Source organism: Lutjanus erythropterus, chromosome 7 (genome assembly GCF_056507025.1).
Source record: "Lutjanus erythropterus isolate fLutEry1 chromosome 7, fLutEry1.hap2, whole genome shotgun sequence".
Classification (NCBI taxonomy): domain Eukaryota; kingdom Metazoa; phylum Chordata; class Actinopteri; order Lutjaniformes; family Lutjanidae; genus Lutjanus; species Lutjanus erythropterus.
In genome coordinates this window covers 27724606-27747361 of record NC_139323.1, presented here as the reverse complement: position 1 = coordinate 27747361, position 22756 = coordinate 27724606, and the positions used below count along the sequence as shown (strand labels likewise).

The window sequence follows — 22756 nt, the reverse complement described above, 5'->3', positions numbered from 1 at the left end:
CCAGTTTACACACCAATACCTTCTATTTATCTCTGTCCTGTTCCCTGTGCTGTACGTTGTTTAAATCGATGGAGTTGTGTCTGTGTTGTCCTTGGTTGAAGTCTTTACCACAGCTTTCTTTGTCTCTGATCGCTGCTCCTCCTCCTCCTCCTCCTCCTCTCTGTGTCCTTCTTTCTCTCCTCAGTGCACATAGGTGGTCCCCAGAATGCTGTGTGTAGTCTTGCAGGATACCTCTTTTATTAATGTCATTTATTGCCGATGAATATGCTGATGTATTAATTTTGGGATATGTTGTTGTATACATTATGTTGAGACATCGGTGCGTATGCAGACAGCAGGTGTATATGTGTGTATGTACAGTCCAAAACCCCCAAAACCCGCAAACCCACAGAGATCGCTTCATCCCTCACACTGGATCCAAATGTGCCATTATCTTTATGTATCACATGTATCAACATATTGAACACATGCACACACACACACACTCTCACACATACACACACAGACAGAAATACATGCATATTGTACAGGATCAAAAATGTGCCATGACTAAATGAACGCTTGACAATTTATTTTTTCTATGTTTTCAAAGGAGAGCCAAGTAGTGACATGTACAGAAAATGTTGCAATGATATGAAAATAAAAATCTTGCTGTGTGTAAATTATTCAACAATTAACTGTTTATATTAAAATTATGAATAAAATTATTGGAGAATATCTGTCTTCTCGCACTTCTTCACTATGGACGTAAGCAGGCAGGCAGCTGAAAGAACTGAAAAAGCTAATTAATAAACTTGGAACTTTTTTTAACTAGATAAAGTAAGCAATACAGTATATTTTTCCAAGTACTCTAGTTGAGTGCAATTTTGATTTCTTTTACTATTTCATGCCACTTTATACTTTAACTTCACCAAATTTGTGTGACAGCTGTAGTTACTGGTTATACACTGTATATACCACAAGCACAAGATTTTATAGGAACAATATAACTTAATCAATATGATGTATTGCTTTACACAAAACTCCCTCCTGTCTTCAACATGGGGGCCTCAGAGTTACTGCCAGGGGGCGCCAAATTATTGTTCACCACCTTAACATTAATTTGACAAAGTATTAGAAAAGATAAATCGGCCTGTTCATCAAAAAAACTTTAAACAAAATTGACAAAAGGCTTCCCACATGCAGTCATATCAGCAAGCTAACTTACAAAATCACTGTGCAGCACCGATCAATAACAGTGAACTAGTTAGCTACATATTAGCTGTGTTATTATTCCAGCTGTACAGACACACTGTAGTTCATGAGGCTTTGACAGACCCTCCGCCTCAGAAACCACAGCAGAGGGTGACGCTAAAATTAGCCGTGCTGCAACTGCTGCTGACTTAACAGCTACAGGTGAGCACATTTGCATTCAGTTGGTTTAAAAACAGAGCTTTTAATTTCCTGAAAAGTAGCAGCTTTGGATGTACATGGTTTCTGCCCAACAGGGACAATAAGCAAGCAAGATCAGGGGCTTTAGTTATTTTTGATACCTGCCACCGGGTCGACATGCACACCAGAGTGTCGCAGCCTGTTAGCCGATTAAAAAGAATCAGGAGGAGATTTTCCTTTAGATAATTTTATTTTTGATTTATATGTAATATTTTGTGGTTATGATGGTGGAAACTGCTGCTTTTGTCCACAAGGGCGTCCCAAAACAACACAAAATGAAAGTTCCTTGTCACAGCTTCAAGTAAAATCTCTGAATAATTCTTTCACCACACATTTCTATCTTTGCTTTTGTTTCTTTGTCACACACTTACAGATTTACTATAGATTCGTGTTATTTTCCCACACTCTCTTGCTTTTTCATACGTCACCAACAAGTTCAGTTACCCTTATCCTCCTCACTGCTTGTGAGTTGTGTGCATGTGAAAACACCAGGCCTTCCACTCCGCTCCACATGAGCCTCAGCATTCATTCACACACTAAAGTAAAAGTTGATCGTGATGAAGTTATGCTCTGACTGAAACCACTATAAACACATCGAGTTCCTACTAGCCCAGTTTCTCGGGGATGTGCAGGAGAGCATAAAGTTTGCAGAACCAGAAGATGCAGATTCACGAGCCTGGAGATCAGATTAACAAAAGCTCAGTAATAGCTCAGTGATAGGGCGTACAGTATGTGTGCACTAATGTCCAATCATGAATGCACTGCCTTCGCTTTTAGATAAGTGCATCATGAAAAAGTTGCTCTCACAGCATGCAATAATGCAGGTGTTTGAGCTGCCCCAACATGTGTTACTGCAGCAGCAGCAGCAGCAGCAGCAGCAGCAGCAACGTGTGAAACTGAAGGTGTGGGCCACTCAGCTGCACAGAATGAGAAAAAAGAGGAAGCAGGGTCGAGATCCTGTGGCTGCCTCTCTGCATTCAGTCTGAAGACGACATTCACGCAGTCAGATCTGACGGGTTTTAAACACTCTTCTCTCCTCTCTCTGACCGGTTTTAGGATTTACACGCTGCCATTCATGACCTCTCATCAAATGTAAGTGCAGTTTATGAGTTTTGAATCTCAAGCAGTGATCTTCTCACTAAGGCCCCGGCCATTTCTTGCATTGTATGAAATGCGAGGTATTTTCCTGCTTTAATTCATTTCATCTTGCCTCCTCTGTGCCAGTTCTCTGCCTCCTCTGTCTGTGGGAAAGTTAGGAGACTTTTCCACTTGATGTGCAGTGAGCTGAACTTGACAGTTATCCGGAGTTACACTCGTGTTAACTACAGTAAGAAGCACAATGGTTGCAACTGTTGTCAGGCTCTGTGTCCTGTAGCTGCAGCAGTCAGAGACACACTCTCCTCTGCACGGTGATCGTTTCTCTGCACAGTTTGTTTTCTGCATTTTAAAAGATTTTACTTCTCCACAGAGGATGTGGTGGTTCGTGCGCCTGGCAGTGACTCAGACTAAAAAAACTGAATGCATTATTGCTATAGACGTTCATTGCGTATTCTTCCTTCTCTTTTTCTGTTTCTTGCCCATTTCCTTAAAACAACAACAATCATCTTTAAACTGGTGTGGAATAGTTTATCATGCTTTTTTTTTTTTTTTTTGAGGCATTCAACTCAATCTCAAGCCTGATCATCGTGACATTAGTTAATTAAATTCCAGTCAGCTGTAGTACTCAAAACATTACTAAAGTAAAAGTACCGGGGACCCTCCACATGGTCACAAGATGAATCTAGGGAGTTGTGAAATGATTAAAGGGGTTTGAAAGTTAAAAAAAACAAATCTTCTGCTATACAAATTTCTAGTCATTTCCTTCCAAAATTTCTTTGCCTTTTGGTTAAAAATTGGATAATTTCATTTCAAACTGTTATGTAAATGAAACAGTCTGACGAGTTAAGAGGTGACACTGCTTTTTTAGTTTAGTTTTGTATTTTATGACCTTATCATGTGTCTCGTAATGTAAAATCTTAACTTGATAAGAAACTAGTAACCACAAATGTCAGATAAATGTAGAGGAGTGAAAATAAAATCAATAATGTCCTTTGTAGTGGAATAAGTAGCATAAAATTTAAATACAGTTCTTGGGTCATCTATTTAGTTACTTTACACCACTGCCTATGAAGTTTTATAATATCTACCTTCAATTTTCTGCTTTAACTTTAAAGTTTATTCCTCTGAGATGTGTTTACTGAATTTTTAGCAACACACAAATATCAAAAAAGAGAGTCTCCCAGATTTTTTTTTTTCCCCCAAAAGTGTGTAAAAGGCCACATTTTCCTAAAAAGAGACGCACATAAACCTAATTCCTTTCAATCATCTCTGATGACCCTCTAGAAGTGTGTGGTAGCGGCTGTATCTGCAGAAAGCTGCTCTTTGCTTGTATTTCATTATTTTCTGAATATTTTGCTGTGCTCAGGACGCTCGGGACCAACTCAAAACGTTGAACGTCCTGGCCTCTCTTTGATGCATTAACGAATAGCTCAGACAAATCATACAGATTCTACCATCAACATGAATCCAACATATCAAAGATACATCAGCCTATTAGTAAAAAATAGAACAAAAAGCAAAAACATTTAATTCACACAACATTAAAAAAAAAGGCTATATGGACCCTGGCGTAATCATGTGGGTCAGCTAACCTACTAATCACTAATCATTATGCAGCGCCAATCCATAACAGTTGATTAGATAGCTTCGTATCATTGAACCATACTGACCAGTTAACTGTATTAAGCATCCAAGGTGCACAGACATGCTTCTGCGTCACAGTGGGCTGTTTTGTAACTTTTTGAGCAAGAGACTGTGACAGTCACTTCACCTCAGAAACCACCAGCGAATGTGCCGAGGTAGAGTGAGGATAAAGTTGGAAGGTTTAGTTTAAAACTGTATTCCAATGCAGTTACCAATTGCCTGTTAAAAATGTAGTCAGTAACGTAATCCACGTATCACAATATATAAGTAATGTAACTTGTTTACTTTTGGATTACCTCAGTATAAAATAAGGTGGAACTGTTTAGCCTAATATAGTGTGTTTTTGGCAGCAACTAACAATTAAAATTTTATTTATTTATTAAATTTCCACTCAGTGATGCATTTTTTTTCACTAGAGGCCGTGATAATGAAGTGACAGCTGTGTGCACTGTGCATGGGAGGATATCCTTCTTTATTATGAAATTGCAGTCTGAGTAATAAACCCCATTTTTTACTAAATGTGTCTGTAACTGTAATGGAATACAGTTACTTTTTTGTATCCAGATTATGTAATCCCATTACTTGTAATCCTTTACTCCGCAAACCAGGATAATACACCTAACATTAGCCATGCAGTTAATTTAGCAGCTACAGGTAAACGTAAACAAGAAAAATACCCCAAAATATTCAATGCAATATGATGTAGAATCACCTCTCTATCAGCTAAGGGGTCCATGGCCTGAAAAAACATTGAAGACCACTGGGTTAAATTAAAGAAACGTATAAAAAACAAACAAACAAACAAGTACTTGTACAATATGGTACCCGACCCCTCAGCATGTGCAACAAAGGTTCTGTTAAATTTGTCAGGTGAACCACTTATCATACACCTGATTTTTCGACCTTCAACAAAGTAAAGAACGTCCTTGATCCATGAGAAGTAAGAGGGGGGCACAGGTGACTTCCAACTCGGTAAATCAGATGTCTGGCTGGTAAGGTTCTGCCTTAACTTTAAATCAAAAAAATGGAGAAGCAAAATACTTCATCTTCCACGCCTTCTTTTCTCCTCCCACCTCCTCTTCCCACCGTCACCCTCTGAGCTCTCCAGCTCTCTTTCCTCTCTCCACTGGAGTCTTTGAGGAGGTAATCCCCAACCAGCAGCCTCCTGCTCCTCGTCTTCAACTTGCTCTCTCTCTCTCTCTCTCTCTCTCTCTCTCTCTCTCTCCCCTCCCTCTGTCCCTCCTCTCTTCTCCCCCCTGCACTCTCTCTCTTTCCTCCTCTCTCTCTGGGTGCCAGAGGAGCTCCAGTGTGAGCGAGCTCCAGTTCCAGCTGGCCTCCCCACTGCGCTGCTGGTATGGCGGACTCTCCTCTGAACCACTCCTGGCCCTCCTTCTCCAAACTTTGGATGAAGAGGTGGTCGTTCAAAAGAGGTACGCTGGTGTTTGACATTTAAATTAGACTTGAGCTGGTTTGTTGGACAGTCGAGAGCAAAGATAAACTGAAAGAGAGAGGAGGAAACTGTTGCCCAGTAGGGGTTGAGGGCTGGATGTGACCCTCAGAGGATGTGTTGGCAGTAATTTACCATTTTGACCTGATTTGGGGTTTGTGGTGTGTGCTGGTTGCAGGGTAGTAGATGAGTTTGGTGCATCTCGGTTCAGCTCAGTGAGTAATTTCTATCCTTGGTTCTATGAGGCGTGAGAATGCACAAATGTCACTGTGCATGATCAAGTAAAAAGAAACCTCTGATTATTCATTGTAAAATTACCAGTTTGTGTGATGATGATAGTACTGCAAATGTCACCTGTTGAGTTAACAGCCTAAATGAGTGTTTTTAATGAAGTTTGGTGTGATTTTACGGTAAATCTATTGAGAAAACCAGAGTTCGCTGAGATAAAGACACTTTACAGATGCAACAACTCATATTTTCCTGTTCATCCTCCTCTCATAGCTCACATAACAAGCAGAACTTCAGTTGTTTCATGCTCTCTGTTCCCATGCTGTTATCTTCAGAGGAATATGACATCTTTTTAGACATAAAGCATCCGCGTGGGACACTTCCATTCTGCTTCAGCCGTAGTGTCTGTGCAGCTCGGCGCTTTGAAACAGTAGTCAGTCGAATTTGTGATCAAAGAGGATCTGTGAGATGACAGTTGTTTTGATGTGCGCTTCGACCTCAGATCTGAAAGGCTCTGTGTTCTGTTTTCACCTGCACACAACATCTGTCACACACACACACACACACTCAGAAGACAGACACACACACACACAATGGTCACTGTGACCTTAATCCAAACACTTCGTCCCAGCAGCAAAGTAGTCAATAATGTATTTATGTCAGGTGAGTTACAAGTGTGATTATTATCTTGTCATCTGTGGTTTCAGTACTTGTAATATATGAGTGTGTTAGTGTGTGTGTGTGTGTGTGTGTGTGTGTGTGTGTCATCATAATGAAGGTGTTTATTGAACTGTGAATTTGTGCACATTGTAATAACTCATCATTGTAAATATCAACTGACCGTATCATATGATCCCCACAAGAGTTCCTCTTGTGATTGTCATGTATATTGCAATCATTACGTACAGTAATGTTTGTGGTAAACACGTGCTGCCCTCATTTCCTTGCTGTCGCATTTTGTCTTCCTTTTCACAGAGCTCATCAGAACACGAGCAGGGTTACACACTATTGCACTCCAATTACTGTTCACTTTCAGTTTTAACAAAATATTCAACCGATTAATAAATCTGAGGAGTAAAATAAAATCCTGCACAATGCAGTCCTCACAAACACTGTTTTTATTCCCACAAAAAATATGTTTTAAGGCATGACATGCAACATTTTCCCTGAAAAAGAAATGTATAGATGATTTAATCCCTTTAAAAAATCACTTATGACCTTTTAGAAGTGTGAGGCGGTGGCTGAATCTTCAGAGAATCTGTCCTCTGTGGGTGTTTCTCAGTATTGTGCTCTGGATGTCTAACCAACCTAAAACATCAGTATTTAACATCCTGAGAATGAGACTCAGCAGTCGACTATCATTCTGGTGTGTTCAGGAACAGCTCAGACAAACTGATCCTACCTATGCATTCTTTAAATCCAGCATAATTTATGCAGGGCCGGTTCAGTGCGTGGCTGTTCTTAGTGGGCCTGCTTGGCAGGATTGCTGCTTGCAGTGTTCTTGAGAACCGCTCATCCGATCAGCTTCACACTTGTCACTGCACTCCCTTGTGTCCTCAGCAATACAGCCAGCAAGTGTGAAGTCTATCGGATGAATGGTTCTTGGGATATGCAAAGGACAGTCACACATAATTTGTCACGGTCGCTCTGACATCATGTCCACACAAGTCCATTAAATATAGTTGCAATGGCACAAACAGTGAGGAGATATGACATTTTTGTAAAACTCCCACAACATTCAAGCAAACTTTTAGGGCAAGCTATAGCAAAACTGTCTGAAAAATCTGAAAAAGTAACTTGTTCCGACTTGGTCCAGAGACCCAAGTCGGAAAAAGGCCAAGTTTGGTGACGATTGCTCAAAATTTATAGAAATGAAAGCAGAGTGAAAGAGTAGTGAAAAAACAAAAAATCAAAATGGCAGAAAAATCAGAATGTAAAGTTTGTTGCACCAAATTTGACACTGCACTCCTTCAGGTCCGTCAGCAAGTCAATCACACAAGTCATATACACGCGTATGTACTTTATAGTTATAGACATTTGATTTATTGCAGGACATTTGTCAAACCAAGTCAAGCCAAGCCAAGTCAAGTTTATCTATATAGCCCCAAAGTCAAAACCTGGTCTTAGAGGACTTCATGGTCTGTGCAGTGTGTGACACCCTCTATCCTTAGAGCCTTGCTTTGGAAGGGAAAAATCTACAAAACTTTTTAACTTGGAAAAAATGTGGAAAAACCTCAGGAGGAGCAACAACAGAGGGAATCCCTCTTCTTCTCTTCTCCTCTCTGCCACATACACAGAGCAAACAGAACGGTAGATGGAGAATTACAATGTAGAGAAAAGAGGAACAATATTAAAAAGGCAGTTCATCCCAATATCAAAAATGATGAGATGTCTGCCTTCTTCTCCACTATAATGGAACTAGATGTAACTTGGCTTGTGTTACTGTTTACATCCTGTACTGTCACAAGCACGAGCCTCTCCTCCATGAGTAGATGCATGCTTACTTCTGTGCAGTGATATGAATGGTGGGTGTAGTTTGATAGAAAGAAAATAGTGCTATCTAGTTCTATTATATTGGAGAGAAGGTAGACATTTCTATGGACAATATCTTCATAACTCTGCAACTTACACCAAAAATATATAGATGGACAAATACCACTACAAGTAAGATGAAAAATCTGTATTTTTGGTTTTGGGGTGAACTGTTATTAGTAAGTATGATACTGAGTAAACATTAAGTGTAATAATTTGAACAGTTTTAGGCAAGGTGTTGATGTAATTTGGTGATGTATTATACTAGTCAGACAGTCATTTCAGTAGCAGAACACCCCTTGTTATGTGCAGCCAAACTGTGGGGAAAACAGCTGACTATGACGCTGCCAAAAACCATTATGGAGACGTGCACACACCTGAGCACGCACTCACACACAATGATGTTTCATCCTCGTGTGATGTATTAGCAGATATGAGAGGCCAACCATAAAAGGCTACAGCGGCACTACAAGACAGCATCAAGCAGCCGTTGCCGTGTCTGTACTGAGTGTCTTAAGTTTACACTTAACATGAGAGGGGTTTGGACGCAAACAAATTCTCCCTGCAGCGGGGACGCTGCCATCCCCATCGCAGCGCCGCTCAGCCTGTGATTTAGTAATATAGAAAATAGATGTACAGTGTGCCTGCGTGCGTGTTTATGTGAGAGCATCTCTGGCTGTCACGCTGAAGAGAGGAGTGGATGCTGCTGTTTTATAGCAGGAGAGGGTGCAGGACTCAGAGTGTGGCCTGTCTGCATTTCATCTACACTACCTGAGGTCTCCTACATATTGTATATACAAAAAGATCCACACAGCCACACAGAAAACTCTTCACACACACGGACAATTGAAACAATACTTACACATATATTATTAGTATATTATTAGTAGTATTAGTAGTATATGAGTTTTGGTAAAAGGAACTTTTAAAGCCAATCTGTCCTGTGATGTGAAACTCTACTGAGGACGTTCAATATCTTGGCAACATAGACAGCAAGGCCTCATAAATGAAAACAACAGTCAGTGATGACCATCTGAGCATTTCATATACGACACAGCGGTAATGAGTGTCATAACATTCAGTGGTTTAAAAGAAGCGGCAGCGACATGAGCATAAATGTCCATAATTTATTTTATCCAATTATATCGTATCTTTTTTAAATATGTACAACTAAACAGTGCTAAAATGGACTGACATTTAGATTGACTGAATTATGTCCAACAGCAAAAATCTACTCAGATGGTGAGACTGTCAGTTTCCATGGGCATAGATGTGAGACCAGACATGCATATTATAGGAAAAATATTAATAATATTTCCTGTATATGGCCATACTTGTCATGCATTAAATAAACTGATCTCAAACAGGAGATAAACACAGTTAGTGATTAGCTGGTGAACATAGTGAAGCTAAACATCTCTCTAAGGAGCTGGTAGTGACCAGACCAGAGATAAAAGCAGAGTGAATATTGGACATGTATTTGTCAGATACAGACTCTAAACGAATAGATTGTATAAATAGTGGGCGGAGCTTCCGGATCTGAAAAATTAGAAGTGCCTTAAACCTGAATTCTTACTAATGGCACTGGTTGCAAAAATAAGTCAGATTGTATGAAAGTCTATGAGCTAATGCCCTTATTCTCACTTGATCTATGACCTCAGTGAACTGTTTGCTAATGAGTTTATGATCTCAGTTGCTAGTTTCAAGTCTTCTTCTGTTCTTGATGTAGAACAGATAATAAAACCTGCTAAAATGCTTGATGGATGACAAGTTGCTACCAGTGTGGGTCCTCAAGTTCTCACTCAGATCCATTCAGGACAGAGGTATAACAATACATATCCCCTCCAGCTCCACTCTCTCGTCCAAATGTTATTAGCTCTGGCTTCCAAATTCCAAGATGGCGACGGCAACAATGTCAAACTCGAGGCTTCACACCAGAAGTTAACAAACCAGTGGAGGACATCACAGACACTTGGTTTAAAGCTTTTTGTGATATGCTAAAGGAGAAACTAAATAAGACTTTTTGTGCAACATAATTTAATGTAAAGTCTTACCATATGTGTGTTTCTTTTTGATAGTCCAGATCAATCACCATCTTTTTGCCATTCTTTCATTACTGAAATCACAGTTATTCTATATAACATATGATACAACATGTGTAGCGTTAGTGGCAGCTGTTTTGCAGGATACCTGTTTACACCGGTCACGTTAAAAAAGAAAATTCACCTTCACAGGGGGAAAGAAACGGGGCAAATCTATTCAGGGAGACTTGAGTCAGCCCCAGTGGAGCCAGGCTGGCTTACCCTAAAGCTCAGGTTCACAGGAGGCGTCCCTTATGAAATGAGGCTTATGTAACCTGTTGTAGCTGTGGCTCTCCCCTCCTCAGATGGGCATGATGTGGCTGAAAGCCTAACACCGAACATGACATACACAGACGCCTTAACAGACCACTCACACGCCATGAGACGCTGACACATTTGTTTTTTATTTATGTGATATGCAAGAAGTGTTACAAGTATACTCTTCTTACCTTTCCAACCTCAAACGTGTTTTGCAAAACTCTACATTTGCCTCTGCATTGCACATTTGCTTCATGTAGCAAATTTACTATATTATATTGTCTACCACAGGCAAGCAGCTCCTCAGGATGAGTGAATAATCTCCAGCTCTGCTCCACTGACATGGAGACTAATGCTGGCTCACCCAGCAGTGTGCAGTGGTGACAGTGGTTTGCGGCATCATATGAATCAAGGAATCTGTTTAGGCAATGGAAACGTAAAGGAGCTTTCAGTCAGAGGCTGGAGCAGGGGCTGCAGCTGAACTTTTCTTCCATCATACTCAAAACCGCTCAAATTGATTGCACAGGTTTTGCACAGCTGTTGAAATCCACCTTTCTTTGTGTGCCTTTTCTCCTCACGGCGCTGGAGAAGTTACTGCATTTTCAGGAAGTGTTCATAACTCGCAAACGTCACTTCTATTATCTTTCAGCATCAGAGTGCAAGCCATGTAGTCAGCCCTCTGGACCTCCCAGTGCCCAGCTCAGTGTCCAGCCTCATGCTCCCAGCACGACAGGTTCTTCCTCATCACTGTCCCCTGCCTCTGTCGCTGAGGACGTCTTCTTTGGTGTCAAAAATGAAGACCAGGTAAAGCTCTATATGACTGATTTGGATTCTTTTTTAGACATGCTAGTGCCAGACTAAAATATCTCAACAAAGTACTGGATGGACTGAAACTTTGGTTTCCAGATCATGAATCATCTTGATTTAAACATGGTGCTAATTATGCTGTTATGCTGGTGTTTGATGTTGTTGGGTAAAAATTCTATAATAAGCTTTCAGCATATTGTAATTCAAATGAGAGAAAACTGTAGACCTCTTGGCTCTGAGACTTTGGTCAATCACAGAAAATTTCAGAGAGAGGGCATCTCCCTTGACGCACATTAGAGAAGTTAGCCTTGAGGGTTTTCTGTCAGAAAGGGCAGAAATCTTGCTGTTTTTCTCTTAAACCTGCCAAAGAAAGGCACGTGGCAGAGATCGTTTAAGGCTAACATTTCCCAATAGCTGTGTTCTTGTTTCTTCTTCTGCTGTCATTTAGACGTTTGGTTGGAGGGACTTTTTGTTGTTTTTAATCCATCCAAAACTACTGAATGAATCACCATAAAGTTTGGTCCAGGCATTCATGTTCCTAGTGGATGAATTGCAATAATTTGATCCTGTGACCTTTCATCTACTGCCAACTTCCATGCCAGATCCTCCACATTATGCTTCTGCATTTTGCAGCCCACAGAGCATGTGAAGTAGAGACTTCCTTTGGCTGAGTGGCTGACTTCCTGTTAACTTGGGGGATGAAATGATTTAATTATGCCCCTCGTATAGACTTTCCAAATGTTTTTGGACCTAAATGGGTCAAATCTAATATTAAAACTAATTTTAACCTTAGCTGGCAAACATAATAAACATTATACCTGCTAATGATTAGCATGTTAGTATTGTCAGTGTATGTATGCTGATCTTGGCATTAAGCTTAAACACATTAAGTACAACCTTACTGAGCTGCTAGCATTGCTTTATTCTTTATTTACCCGAATTTTTGATTGCAGCTGATGTGCAGAATATTTTTAAATCTCCTCTCTGTTTTCCATGTCTGTCCTCTTTCTTTTTCTGGCTCCATTCTGCTCCTCTCTGCCTCCCTCTCTTCATTGCTGAGTTGCAGGATACCTGTTCAGTAGTCAGTGACTACGACTGCCCCTGTGCGGAGGTGAACAACAGTGTGGAGGACTTGCTGGGCCTGTCTTCTCTCAGAGACTCAGAGTACTTTAAAGACCTGGAGGGAGGAATACCCGCTTCACAGTTTACTGCATCACCGGTAACCACTGTCCCAGAAAGCAAAACCCTCACTCTTGGCCTGCAGGTGTCTCTAAACACAGACGGTCCTGCTGCCATCAACCAACCTGCACAGACTCCCCTGACCACACACTCCCATCAGGTCAATGCACCACCCCCTCCCTACTATATACACCCTGCAGAGGAACCTCATCACAACTTTGTGGTCACTCAACTTACTCCTAAGTTATTGCCGGGTTGTATTATTGACAGTGTTGACTCGTCAGGCCCTGCAGTAGGGCTCAGTTTGACCATTAATCTGAATGGACTTCTGGGAACAATGGAACCAACAAAAGGATTAACAGAATCAGAGGAAGTAAAGGAGGAGTCCAGTATGGATTTAGACGGAGAGCCAGACCTGGATAGCTTTCCTATTCTCGTCAGATCCATGTCAACATCTCGAAGGCACAGCTGGGGTATCCCCGTGTCCCCCATTAACCTGGGAAGGAGGTAAGATGGATGGATGGAGAGAATTAGAGGGAGAAATCTCATATAATTACATGCAAACTGTCAATCTATCTGATGAGACATATCTAAAGTCTTTCATTTCTACCTGATAAGTGAAATTCATCTTTTCACTTCAGCATTACACTCTCAAAAACAAAAATGTGCTATGTATCTGGGCTGAGTGTTTCCGGTGGTTTAGTTGGTTGTTCACAGCTTCTAAATAATGCAGACAGGGCTTGTTTATGATGAGAATATGATCAGTGCACCAAAATACTTTATGAAAAACTAAACCGAAACACAACACAAAAATAAACACAGGTCAGAGAGTGTCTTGCTCAAATGTTTTGTTTGGTTATTGGAAACATTTCACTGCCTGGTTAACACTCTCTCTCTCTCTCTCTCTCTCTCTCTCTCTCTCTCTCTCTCTCTCTCTCTCTCTCTCTCTCTCTCTCTCTCTCTCTGTGTGTGTGTGTGTGTGTGTGTGTGTGTGTGTTTGCTGCCAGACTGAGTCTGGATACCATGGGCCTGGACAGTGATGGAGAAAGAGACGATGAGGAGGAGGGACAGAAAAGTCTTTTCCAGGCCACCCAGCAGCAGACCATCAGTTGCACAGCATATCCTGGAGATGAGACAGATGGTCCGAAACTGAGGGGCCCATGTCCAAGAGCCAGGGTCACCAGCATGGTAATAAAGCAACGGTGACACATTATACATATTAACAACAAATCTTATCTCCAGTGTAAACGGATACCTTTTCAAGCTACCAATGACCACACTGGAAGAGGTTAAACTATTTGGTAGGTCAAACTACTTTGTGTAAAAAAAGACCAAATTTACAATGTACATTTGAATTATAACAAAAAAAAAAAAAAACAAAAAAAAAAAACACATGCCAATAAAAAATGTCACTTATTTGTTGAAAAAGTTCCCATAGACATGGTATGGGTATAGGTTTCCTCTGATCACATGAATTCTTAAAAAGAGGTCACAAATACACACTTTATTTTTTTAAGGCTCAGTAATTTCCAAGAACAGCTGGGTCTTTAGCAAATGCTACATAAAGCTGAGAGAGTAAGTTTTGTTGGGGACTACTTTCTGCTGAGGATTAATACACATTTGGTGTTCTAATGAGCATTTACAGCTGTAGGACGGTGTGTGTTGGAGTGACTCAAAATAAACAACAGTGTGTTAATGGTAATGAAGAAACATGTCACCCACTGCAATTGTGTGACTCACTGACATGTCTTTAATATTTTTCGGACATTGATGCAGGTCTGTATTAGTGGTTCTCAAACTTTTTTCAGTGATATAATTACTTTGAAACATTTTTCCAGCCATGTACCCCCTGCAGCACCAAACATGCTTAGTATGAAAAAAAATCGGACAGCGTTTTGTTGGCTCTGTTTTCACTTTCTTTTTCGTCTCTTTCTCTGTGTTTTCAGCGGTATTACTGCTATGTTTCAAACACAAATCCATTTTCTTGTCTTTCATCTGTCACTCAGTACTGAAACTAGCTTCCCGCTCACGATGAACATCACTGCATTTGTTGCTCCTCTTCCTCCTTTCTCTGATTTTACACCGGTTGTCTTCAGCAGTTAATGTTTGCATTGAAAACAGGAATTTTAAATCTAAGAAGTGGTTTAATTTAACTTCCATTTATTTTTTTAATGAACTTATTATAGTAAAATTACAGTAATTACATTACAGGAATTATGTGTGAGTGATATTTTTTAAATCAACATTTAAAAAAAATCTTACCTTCTCCCTACAGTAAGCCAAAGTACCCCTAGGGATACTAAACACTACTAAACACTTCCCTATAACACAGAGGAGCGAGATATATCAGGCTTTGACTACACAGATAATACAGATCATTTTATTTTATAGGAATTTGTTGACATAAAAATATCGCCAGATTTATCCATTTACTGTATGGAATAAGGCTGATGGTTGGGCACAACTGCAAAACAAACTTAACAGACAAAAATGTCAGAATAATAGAATTATAAATAAATGTAAATACCAATGTAAGTGAAACATATCATCCTAATTATTTCAGCTATATGTTTGGGAGAGTAAATGTGCCCATGATGTACATGTGTGTTTATACTTCCATGCTTTCAGGCTGGTGGTGTGCCTGGCAGGCATCTGTACTCCCGCTCAGAGATCCTCGCCACAGACGAATATTCCCGTGCTGCACACATTTCTCGTGTCGTACAGACGTCCAAACAGGCCGCACAGGCGGCAGGAGGTGGGGCTGAGTGTTTGTACATGTGGAGTGCACGTCAGTTTGTGTGTTTTACGCTCTGCAAGCATGTGTTTTCATCATACTTGACTGTTTTTGCCTTGGCAGCGGAGGAGTTTGACCCTGAGGAAAACCTACACTCTACTGAAGGACAGAGCCATATGTAAGTCTAGACTGTCATCAGTTATACCTGCAACTGAACATTTATGACAGGCAATATGTGGTGGAGTATCTATTTCCTTTCCTGCTGCTTCAGTCTGACTGGCAGCTCGGGTTTAATGATGCTTAAAAGAAAAAAAAAGATTCACAGGAGACAACTGTTGATCATTTGCGTCCTGTAAATTATACCTGCAGCTACAATAGTTCACATACTGTACTCTTCTGTAGTACAGTAGTAAATCGTCAAGGTCCGTTACAGCTGTCTAACTCCCACATAACAAGGGGGGTTTCCCCATTCCCTCCCGACATTTCTGCTCCATGTCATATGTCTGCAACCTCCTCCTCCTACAGTCCTCTCTCCCAGCTCCTTAGATGGCCCCTCAGTGTGTGTCTGTGTGTGTAAAGTTTACATGTGCTCTGGCAATTGTGTGGACGCAGCAGACAAGGGAGGATTCATCTCTACATCCCAGTTTGACACCCTGCTCCCAGCAGTCCTCTCCTCTCCTCTCCTCTCCTCTCCTCTCCTCTCCTCTCCTCTCCTCTCCTCTCCTCTCCTCCCCCACTCACTCAGGTTCAGTGTCTTGTTTGTCTTAGGCTGATGGTACAGAAAGTTCTGCAGGAGCTAAAGCTGTACCATGGGTAAGTAAACAGGCGAGGGAGGTCTGGTTGCTCCCAGCACTGCAGCAGAGCCAGATTGTGACCGAGGGGGAGCACTGCACTAGTATGGGTGTGTGTGTGTGCGTGTGTGTGTGGACATGTATGTGTATGCACGTGTGTTTGCATGTGCCTGTTTGTGCACTGACGCAGGATGCCATTTTTCCCAGCAACACTCTGTGGAACACTATTTTGTTATGTAACAAAATCATTAATTGAGATTGTACTCACCTGATAATGAAACCCATCTGCAAGGTCACTTTTCTCAACTCTATTCACGTGTAACAGTTTCTTATGGTTATTTGTGGTTAAAATTTCCAGTTTTCCATTAAAACCGGGTGTCTCTTCACACTGAAATCACCTCATTGTTCATCCACAGAGCAAAGCAGAGGAACAACAGATCTGACACCAAAGAGTCAGGGAATGTCACTTGGTACGAGTTCCTCTCTAATGAGTAAGTTCTGTTCTTATCACTCTTCCCTTACCACAAAAGTTGTAGAAATGTTCGCAATTATGGAAGTTTTGGTGGGAAGTAAACATTTGTTCAGAACTGAATGAATTGGTTAAGATGTGTATTGTTTATTTGCAACAAGTTTTTGTTTTCATTAGCAATCTACACACTAAAAAAAATGCTGGGTTGAATGTAACCCAACACGGATTGTTTGTGCAACCCAGTGCAGTCCAGACAGCACAGGGTTACTTTAACCCAGCATGCTGGGTTGATTAAACGACCCACTCAAGCAATCAACCCAACATGCTGGGTCCAGTACCCCAGTGTTGTTTTAGTCTAAATATGAGCCAGCATATAGTAGTAGAAACAACCCATGTTGTGTTATATTCAGCCCTGCATTTTTTAGCGTGTTTGACAGGATATAGTCGAAACCAAACGGGGTAAAACATTCATTGCCAGTTCAGTGAACGGCATTCTTGGTTCTGCAATAATGTGGTTTCTTTTCATGGAAACAATCCAATGAAATTTCCCAGCAGTACAACTGTTAGTGTTCTTGAAAATGACCCATTTCCCATTATAAATGTCACGTCTGTTGATCTCCAGACTGATTACTTATTATCATTAAAAAGAGTAACAGTTATGATGTATACAGTTGAGCCCCCCTATGAAATTATTTTATTTTTTTCAAATTTTTCCAAAGTGCTTTTTTAAGAGAGCAATAGCATTTCTAAACATACTAGATACCTTTAGAAAGCATAAATTTTTATTTGCATACAATAACAGAATTATTTCAGAAAAAACAAAAAAAAACAAAACAAAAAAAAATGCCAGGGTCAATATTATTAGCCCCCTTAAGAACTGACCTTTTTATTGAGCCATAGCACAAAGCACTGTTGTACAATGATGTGCTTTAACTTTGTAAAGCTCTTTGTAAAATCAAGTTACAACTGAGAGTTATCTTCCAATTTACACACAGTATAAAAACTTCAGCAAGGGTTTGAGCTGTCACTTGAGAAAGCATCGTGCCAAAAACAAAAGAAATAAGTTTAGACTTGAGAAAAATAATTGTTGATGCTCAAGAACTGGAGTGAGAAGAATCATCAAGAAATTCAAAGAGAGCCACATGGTACAGAACAAGCCTGGCAGAGGTAAGAAGATGTGTCTAAAGACCCCAGAACAACTGCCAAGACATGAGTGAATGATTTAGCCAAGTTGGGAATTGTAGTCTCAAAGAAGACGATCACTAGAGACCTGCACAGGAGTGGACTGTGAGGTTGAAGACCAAGAAAAACTCCACTTCTGCAGAAGAGACACCTTCAAGCCAGACTGATGTATGCTAAGGACAACCTGGAGGAAGATTATGTATACTGGAAGTGTGTCCTTTGGTCAGATGAGACAAAACTAGAGCTCTATGGCCACAGAGACGTTACTTCTGTTTGGATAAAGAAGGGAGAGGCGTATAACCCAAAGAACTCCATCCCCACAGTGAAACACAGTGGAGTATGGAGTATTATGCTGTGGGGATGCTTCAGTGTGTCTGGACCTGGGAATCTGGTCAAAGTGGAAGGAATCATGAAGAAAGAAGGATATGTGAAGATTATGAAAGAAAATCTCAAGCAGTCAGCAGAAAAACTGGGTCTGGGTCATCACTTTGTCCTCCAACACGACAACGGCCCAAAACATACGTCGCTCCTGGTGAAGAACTGCCTCCAGAAGACCAAAGTGAGCGTTACTGCACTGGCCTGCACAAAGCCCTGACTTGAATCCCATTGAAAATCTGTGGGGTGAACTGAAGGCTAAGGTCCATGCCAGAAGACCATCAGATCTGGAGGAGGTTGAGAGATTCAACAAAGAAGAATGGGCTGGGATTCCTCAGGAAACGTGTCTGAGACTTGTTGAAAACTAAAACAAGCGACTTTTAAATTTAAAACATACTAAAAAGTTTCTAGGTGATCAAAGAAACAATTTTAAGTATTGATGATTATCAAACGTGAGTAGAAGGTGATTCAATTGCCTTTTTTTTGTGTATATCTCATTCTCTGCTTCTTCAAACAGAAATGACGATGAGGAGGATCGTGCCGAGAAGGTGGAGAAAGGCACCAAGGTGAAGAGGAAACTCAGCTCTCTGAGGAACAGGGTGGCTGGCTCCTTCAACAAAGACAAGGTAAAGTCACACCACAGACACATGGTACACGATTCCCCTATGAACTCTGTCAGTCCCAGCTTTAGCATTTAATCATTTTTCTAGAGAAATATGATTAAACGTGTAAAAAAAAAAAAAAAGTGTAAAAATGCATCATCACATTTTTACCTCAAATGCAGGAAAGTTAATTCTGTCATTGCCCTCGATGCTGTGTTTCCTAATATTATAAAGACCACCTCCTGGAGTGTAAGCAGTTCAGAAAATCAACGTACACAAACTCTACTATATATACTGCCTCTGACATGGTTATGTGATCTCCTACCAGACACGCCACGTATGCCAGGGTGAAAGAGAACACACAAATTTGCATAAAAACCTCCGTCTGTGTGCTTTTCTTGTTCCTCTGCAGGGTAAGAACCGAGAAAAAGAGCAGCAGAAAGAGAAGGGGAAGGAGGTCAAAGACAAAGTGTGCAGCAGCAACAGCAACAGGCATCAGTTGGTGCCTGGCTCTTTCTCCAGCTGTGCTACCTGCTCACTGTGCAGCAAGAGCCTGCAGAAAAAGCATGGCCTACAGTGCATGAGTGAGTAACTCTACAGCCACATGTGTACAGACACCCACGCTTGTTCTCCGCCTGACACACATGTGCACAGGTGTTCTGTTCACAGACAAACACCCATCTATTTATGCTCCTGCACGCATGCTTACTCACCCACATGCACACACAACCATAAACTGTTATAAGCCATGAAACACTCGTGAATTATTCAGGAAATACTCTTTTAGGTGCAATAAGTGACTGTTTCTGGCTTCATGTTTTCTTAATACACTTGTTAACATCTTTTGTTATGTGGCAGATCACAGCATTAAAAATACAGTTTTCACTTTAGTCTTAACACCTGTATCACAGCCAAGATCGATAATAATGGTGATAATTACACCCTCATATTGACGGTGGGATTTCTTTTGCACCTTTTTACTGAAAAGAAGTTTTTCCCTTTCAGTTCCTCTTTAAACGGTATTTAAATTTTTGAAGCAATTCATGCAAAACACACATTCTCTCTGCACGTTTTTTTTTTTCAAACTGCGTCATTACTGTGTGTGCTAGTTTTGCACAACTTGTCTCACTTGTTTAGATGTGTTATCTGATGTATTAGCACCCTTCTCTGACAGTTGTTTATGTGAATCTACGGCACGTCTTAACTCTGTTGCTCTGGCTTGAAATGTTTTTCACATTTCCTGTGTCTTTTGTGTGCTGGATGAACTCTCACAGTGAGAACGTAGGCCCTGCTTTGTCTGGAGGCAACCACAGCTTTGTGGGTCCATTCATAGAGTAGACCTGTACAGGACATTTCAACACCCTGCGGCTCCTTTTTCCTGCCGCTCTTTTGCCACTCCTGTGCAGCCTGCAGGTCAGTTGATAAGCCTGCGATACCTAATGAAAGACATGTAGAACTGTTTGTGAGAAGAGTCCAAGTGGAAAAACTAGAGACTGCAAAACAAAGTGGTGATTGTGGTCTGAAATAGCCAGACCAATACCTTTTAATTACAATAAATGTTTGAAAAAGGACAGTTACAAATGAAATAATTAACAGAATTTAAACCGATAAAATGGGTAGGGTAAAATTCAACAGAAACTTATTGTTGTGTAATAATTCTTACCACAGCCACTGTATAATGAGGTTGTGGTTGAATGCACTTTGATTTTAGAGATTTGCAAATACAGTGATGCAAAAATTAAATGGCAGTGGAGAATAACATGATATTTGTTTAGCACCCATCAACATTTCCAGCTACATCATCTTTTTATATTTAATTCTGTATTAGCAGTGACATCACTTTAAAGACCAGTGTGTACGACTGAGAGGGTTATATTGACAGAATATGGCAGAAATTGAATAGAATATTCATAAGTATGTTTTCATCGGTACAATAACCTCTACAGACAGTATAGGCTCTCTTCCATGGAGGCCACCATGTTGCACCACAATGTTTCTACAGTAGCCTATGACAGACAAATCAAGCACCAGACATGGCCTTTCCTGTTTTTCTTTTTTTTTTTTTTTTTTTTTTTTTGCAGTCAGTCTGAATAATAAAAACTGTAAAGCATGTGGCAAAGAAAAAAATAATAAAGTTTAGTCGATTTAAAATACTTAATTACAAGTACAAGTCCCCCTTTAAAAAATAACAGATGTGTTAACATGTGGCAGGCTTTTTATTTTGTAGATGTAGAGCTAATTATAACAATTTTATATGTAGACAGAGCAGGTTGTCTAATCAATAACAACGTATCACATTCCTTAAGTTGATCATATGTTTTATGTTTAAAATGTTAAAGGTCCAGTGTGTAAGATTTTGGGAGATTTATTGGCTGAATCTGACAGAATCAGTCAACTAAAATAAGAATTGGTGTGTTTTTGTTACTTTAGAATGAACCGTTTAACATCTGCTTCTACAGTAGCCCAGAACGGACAAACTAAACAGTGGCTCTAATACAGCCTTTAGTGTTGCGTGAGTTTAATGGCCACTGTTGGTTCTCCTACATGCTTGGAAGGGGAGAGTGAGATGGGGTGTTTGCAATCTACAAACTCACTGCTAGATGTCACTAAATCCAACACACTGGTCCTTTAAGTTTTTATCAATAAATTTACTAGAAGCCGCTGCAGCTGTTAGATAAGTGGAGTAAAAAGTGTAAAGTTGCCCCTGAAATGTAGTGAGCATGAAAGTAAACATAAAGTAGCATAAAATGGAAATACTTGGGAAAAGTACTTCATAATGTGTAGTGTAAATGTACTTAGATATAGTCCACCACTAGTTGTCTATTTTTTACCACACACACATAAACAGACAGCTCCTTACTTTATCTTAATCACAGAAGAAAAACACATGATTTTTTAAAAGGGTCTTTTGCCTTTATTATATATTAAAGTTGAAATTAAAGTATTATTCTTGTGATACAATTAAACTGGTATTGTAGTCTAGTTAAATTTAGACTCTCTCTACTGATCTTCTGGGTCTCATAATTGTGTATACAAGTTATTTTAAGTTTTTAAGTGCTACATTTATACTTCCATGGGGTATTTCCACATGACACAGCCAGCCTGATGTCTAATCAGCTGTGTGGACTTCTGCCACACATCTGTTGACATTCTTGTAATTCAGAGGCTGTCTTTTCTTAAGCCATGTGGTCTGTTGGTGGAGAATTTCACATCAACAAATAAAGTTTCAGACAAAGAACAAGGAAGCAGAACTGCTCCCAATAGTTCCATTTCATCTTCTTGGAAATGGACTGTTTCCAGCAGAGCGAGGAGAGGGTCAGTCAGTCAGTCTGTGCTACCACTTCGGTATTTCATGGCTGTAACCTAATAAGTTTGCTTGCTCCTTCTGTTCTGTGGGGGACAAAGGCCATAATATGTCCAGAACATTTATAAATCCTGCAGTCTGGCAGGAGGGGATATAATGTATGATTGTTTTTAATAGTGTGCTTATTAAACAAGGTTGTTCTGGCATATTTCACACAAGGCACAGGGCACCACACATCCAGCGTGATCCAGACGGCACCGCTTCTTTTAGACGTTAACCAGAAACCAATAACACATCCATCTCTCTTGTTTTCTCTCTGAGATGAATCCCTATTCATCAAGCAAGCATGGCTGTAGAGAGTGATAAAGTTAAACTTCTACATTACTACAGTCACAGTGACATACGACATGACCCCACACAAATTGTAACAGAAACTCTTTCAACTATCCTAGTCCCATAAATATGTAATTCATAACATATTAAAAGGCACTTAAGAGATTCAAGTGGAGGAAAGTATTTAAAAATGATTAAATCGGTGATGCCATAATTTCCCGTGTTAAAATATTGCACATCTTCTTCTCTTATGTCCACACC

The 22756-nt window shown here is 40.2% G+C and overlaps 1 protein-coding gene across 1 annotated transcript in view; it reads left to right on the top strand.

The window, feature by feature from the left end:
• Positions 1-5466: 5466 nt before the first annotated feature.
• The window catches only part of arhgef18b (rho/rac guanine nucleotide exchange factor (GEF) 18b), a 55960-nt gene continuing 38670 nt past the window's right edge, over positions 5467-22756 (top strand). Inside the window, exons 1-10 of the mRNA XM_084723432.1 lie at positions 5467-5603; positions 11369-11523; positions 12593-13212; positions 13713-13893; positions 15334-15460; positions 15563-15617; positions 16208-16252; positions 16647-16721; positions 18774-18882; positions 19271-19442. Of these exons, the coding sequence (XP_084579558.1) occupies positions 5528-5603; positions 11369-11523; positions 12593-13212; positions 13713-13893; positions 15334-15460; positions 15563-15617; positions 16208-16252; positions 16647-16721; positions 18774-18882; positions 19271-19442 (1615 nt within the window). The 5' untranslated portion in view covers positions 5467-5527. The remainder of the gene's footprint in view (positions 5604-11368; positions 11524-12592; positions 13213-13712; positions 13894-15333; positions 15461-15562; positions 15618-16207; positions 16253-16646; positions 16722-18773; positions 18883-19270; positions 19443-22756) is intronic.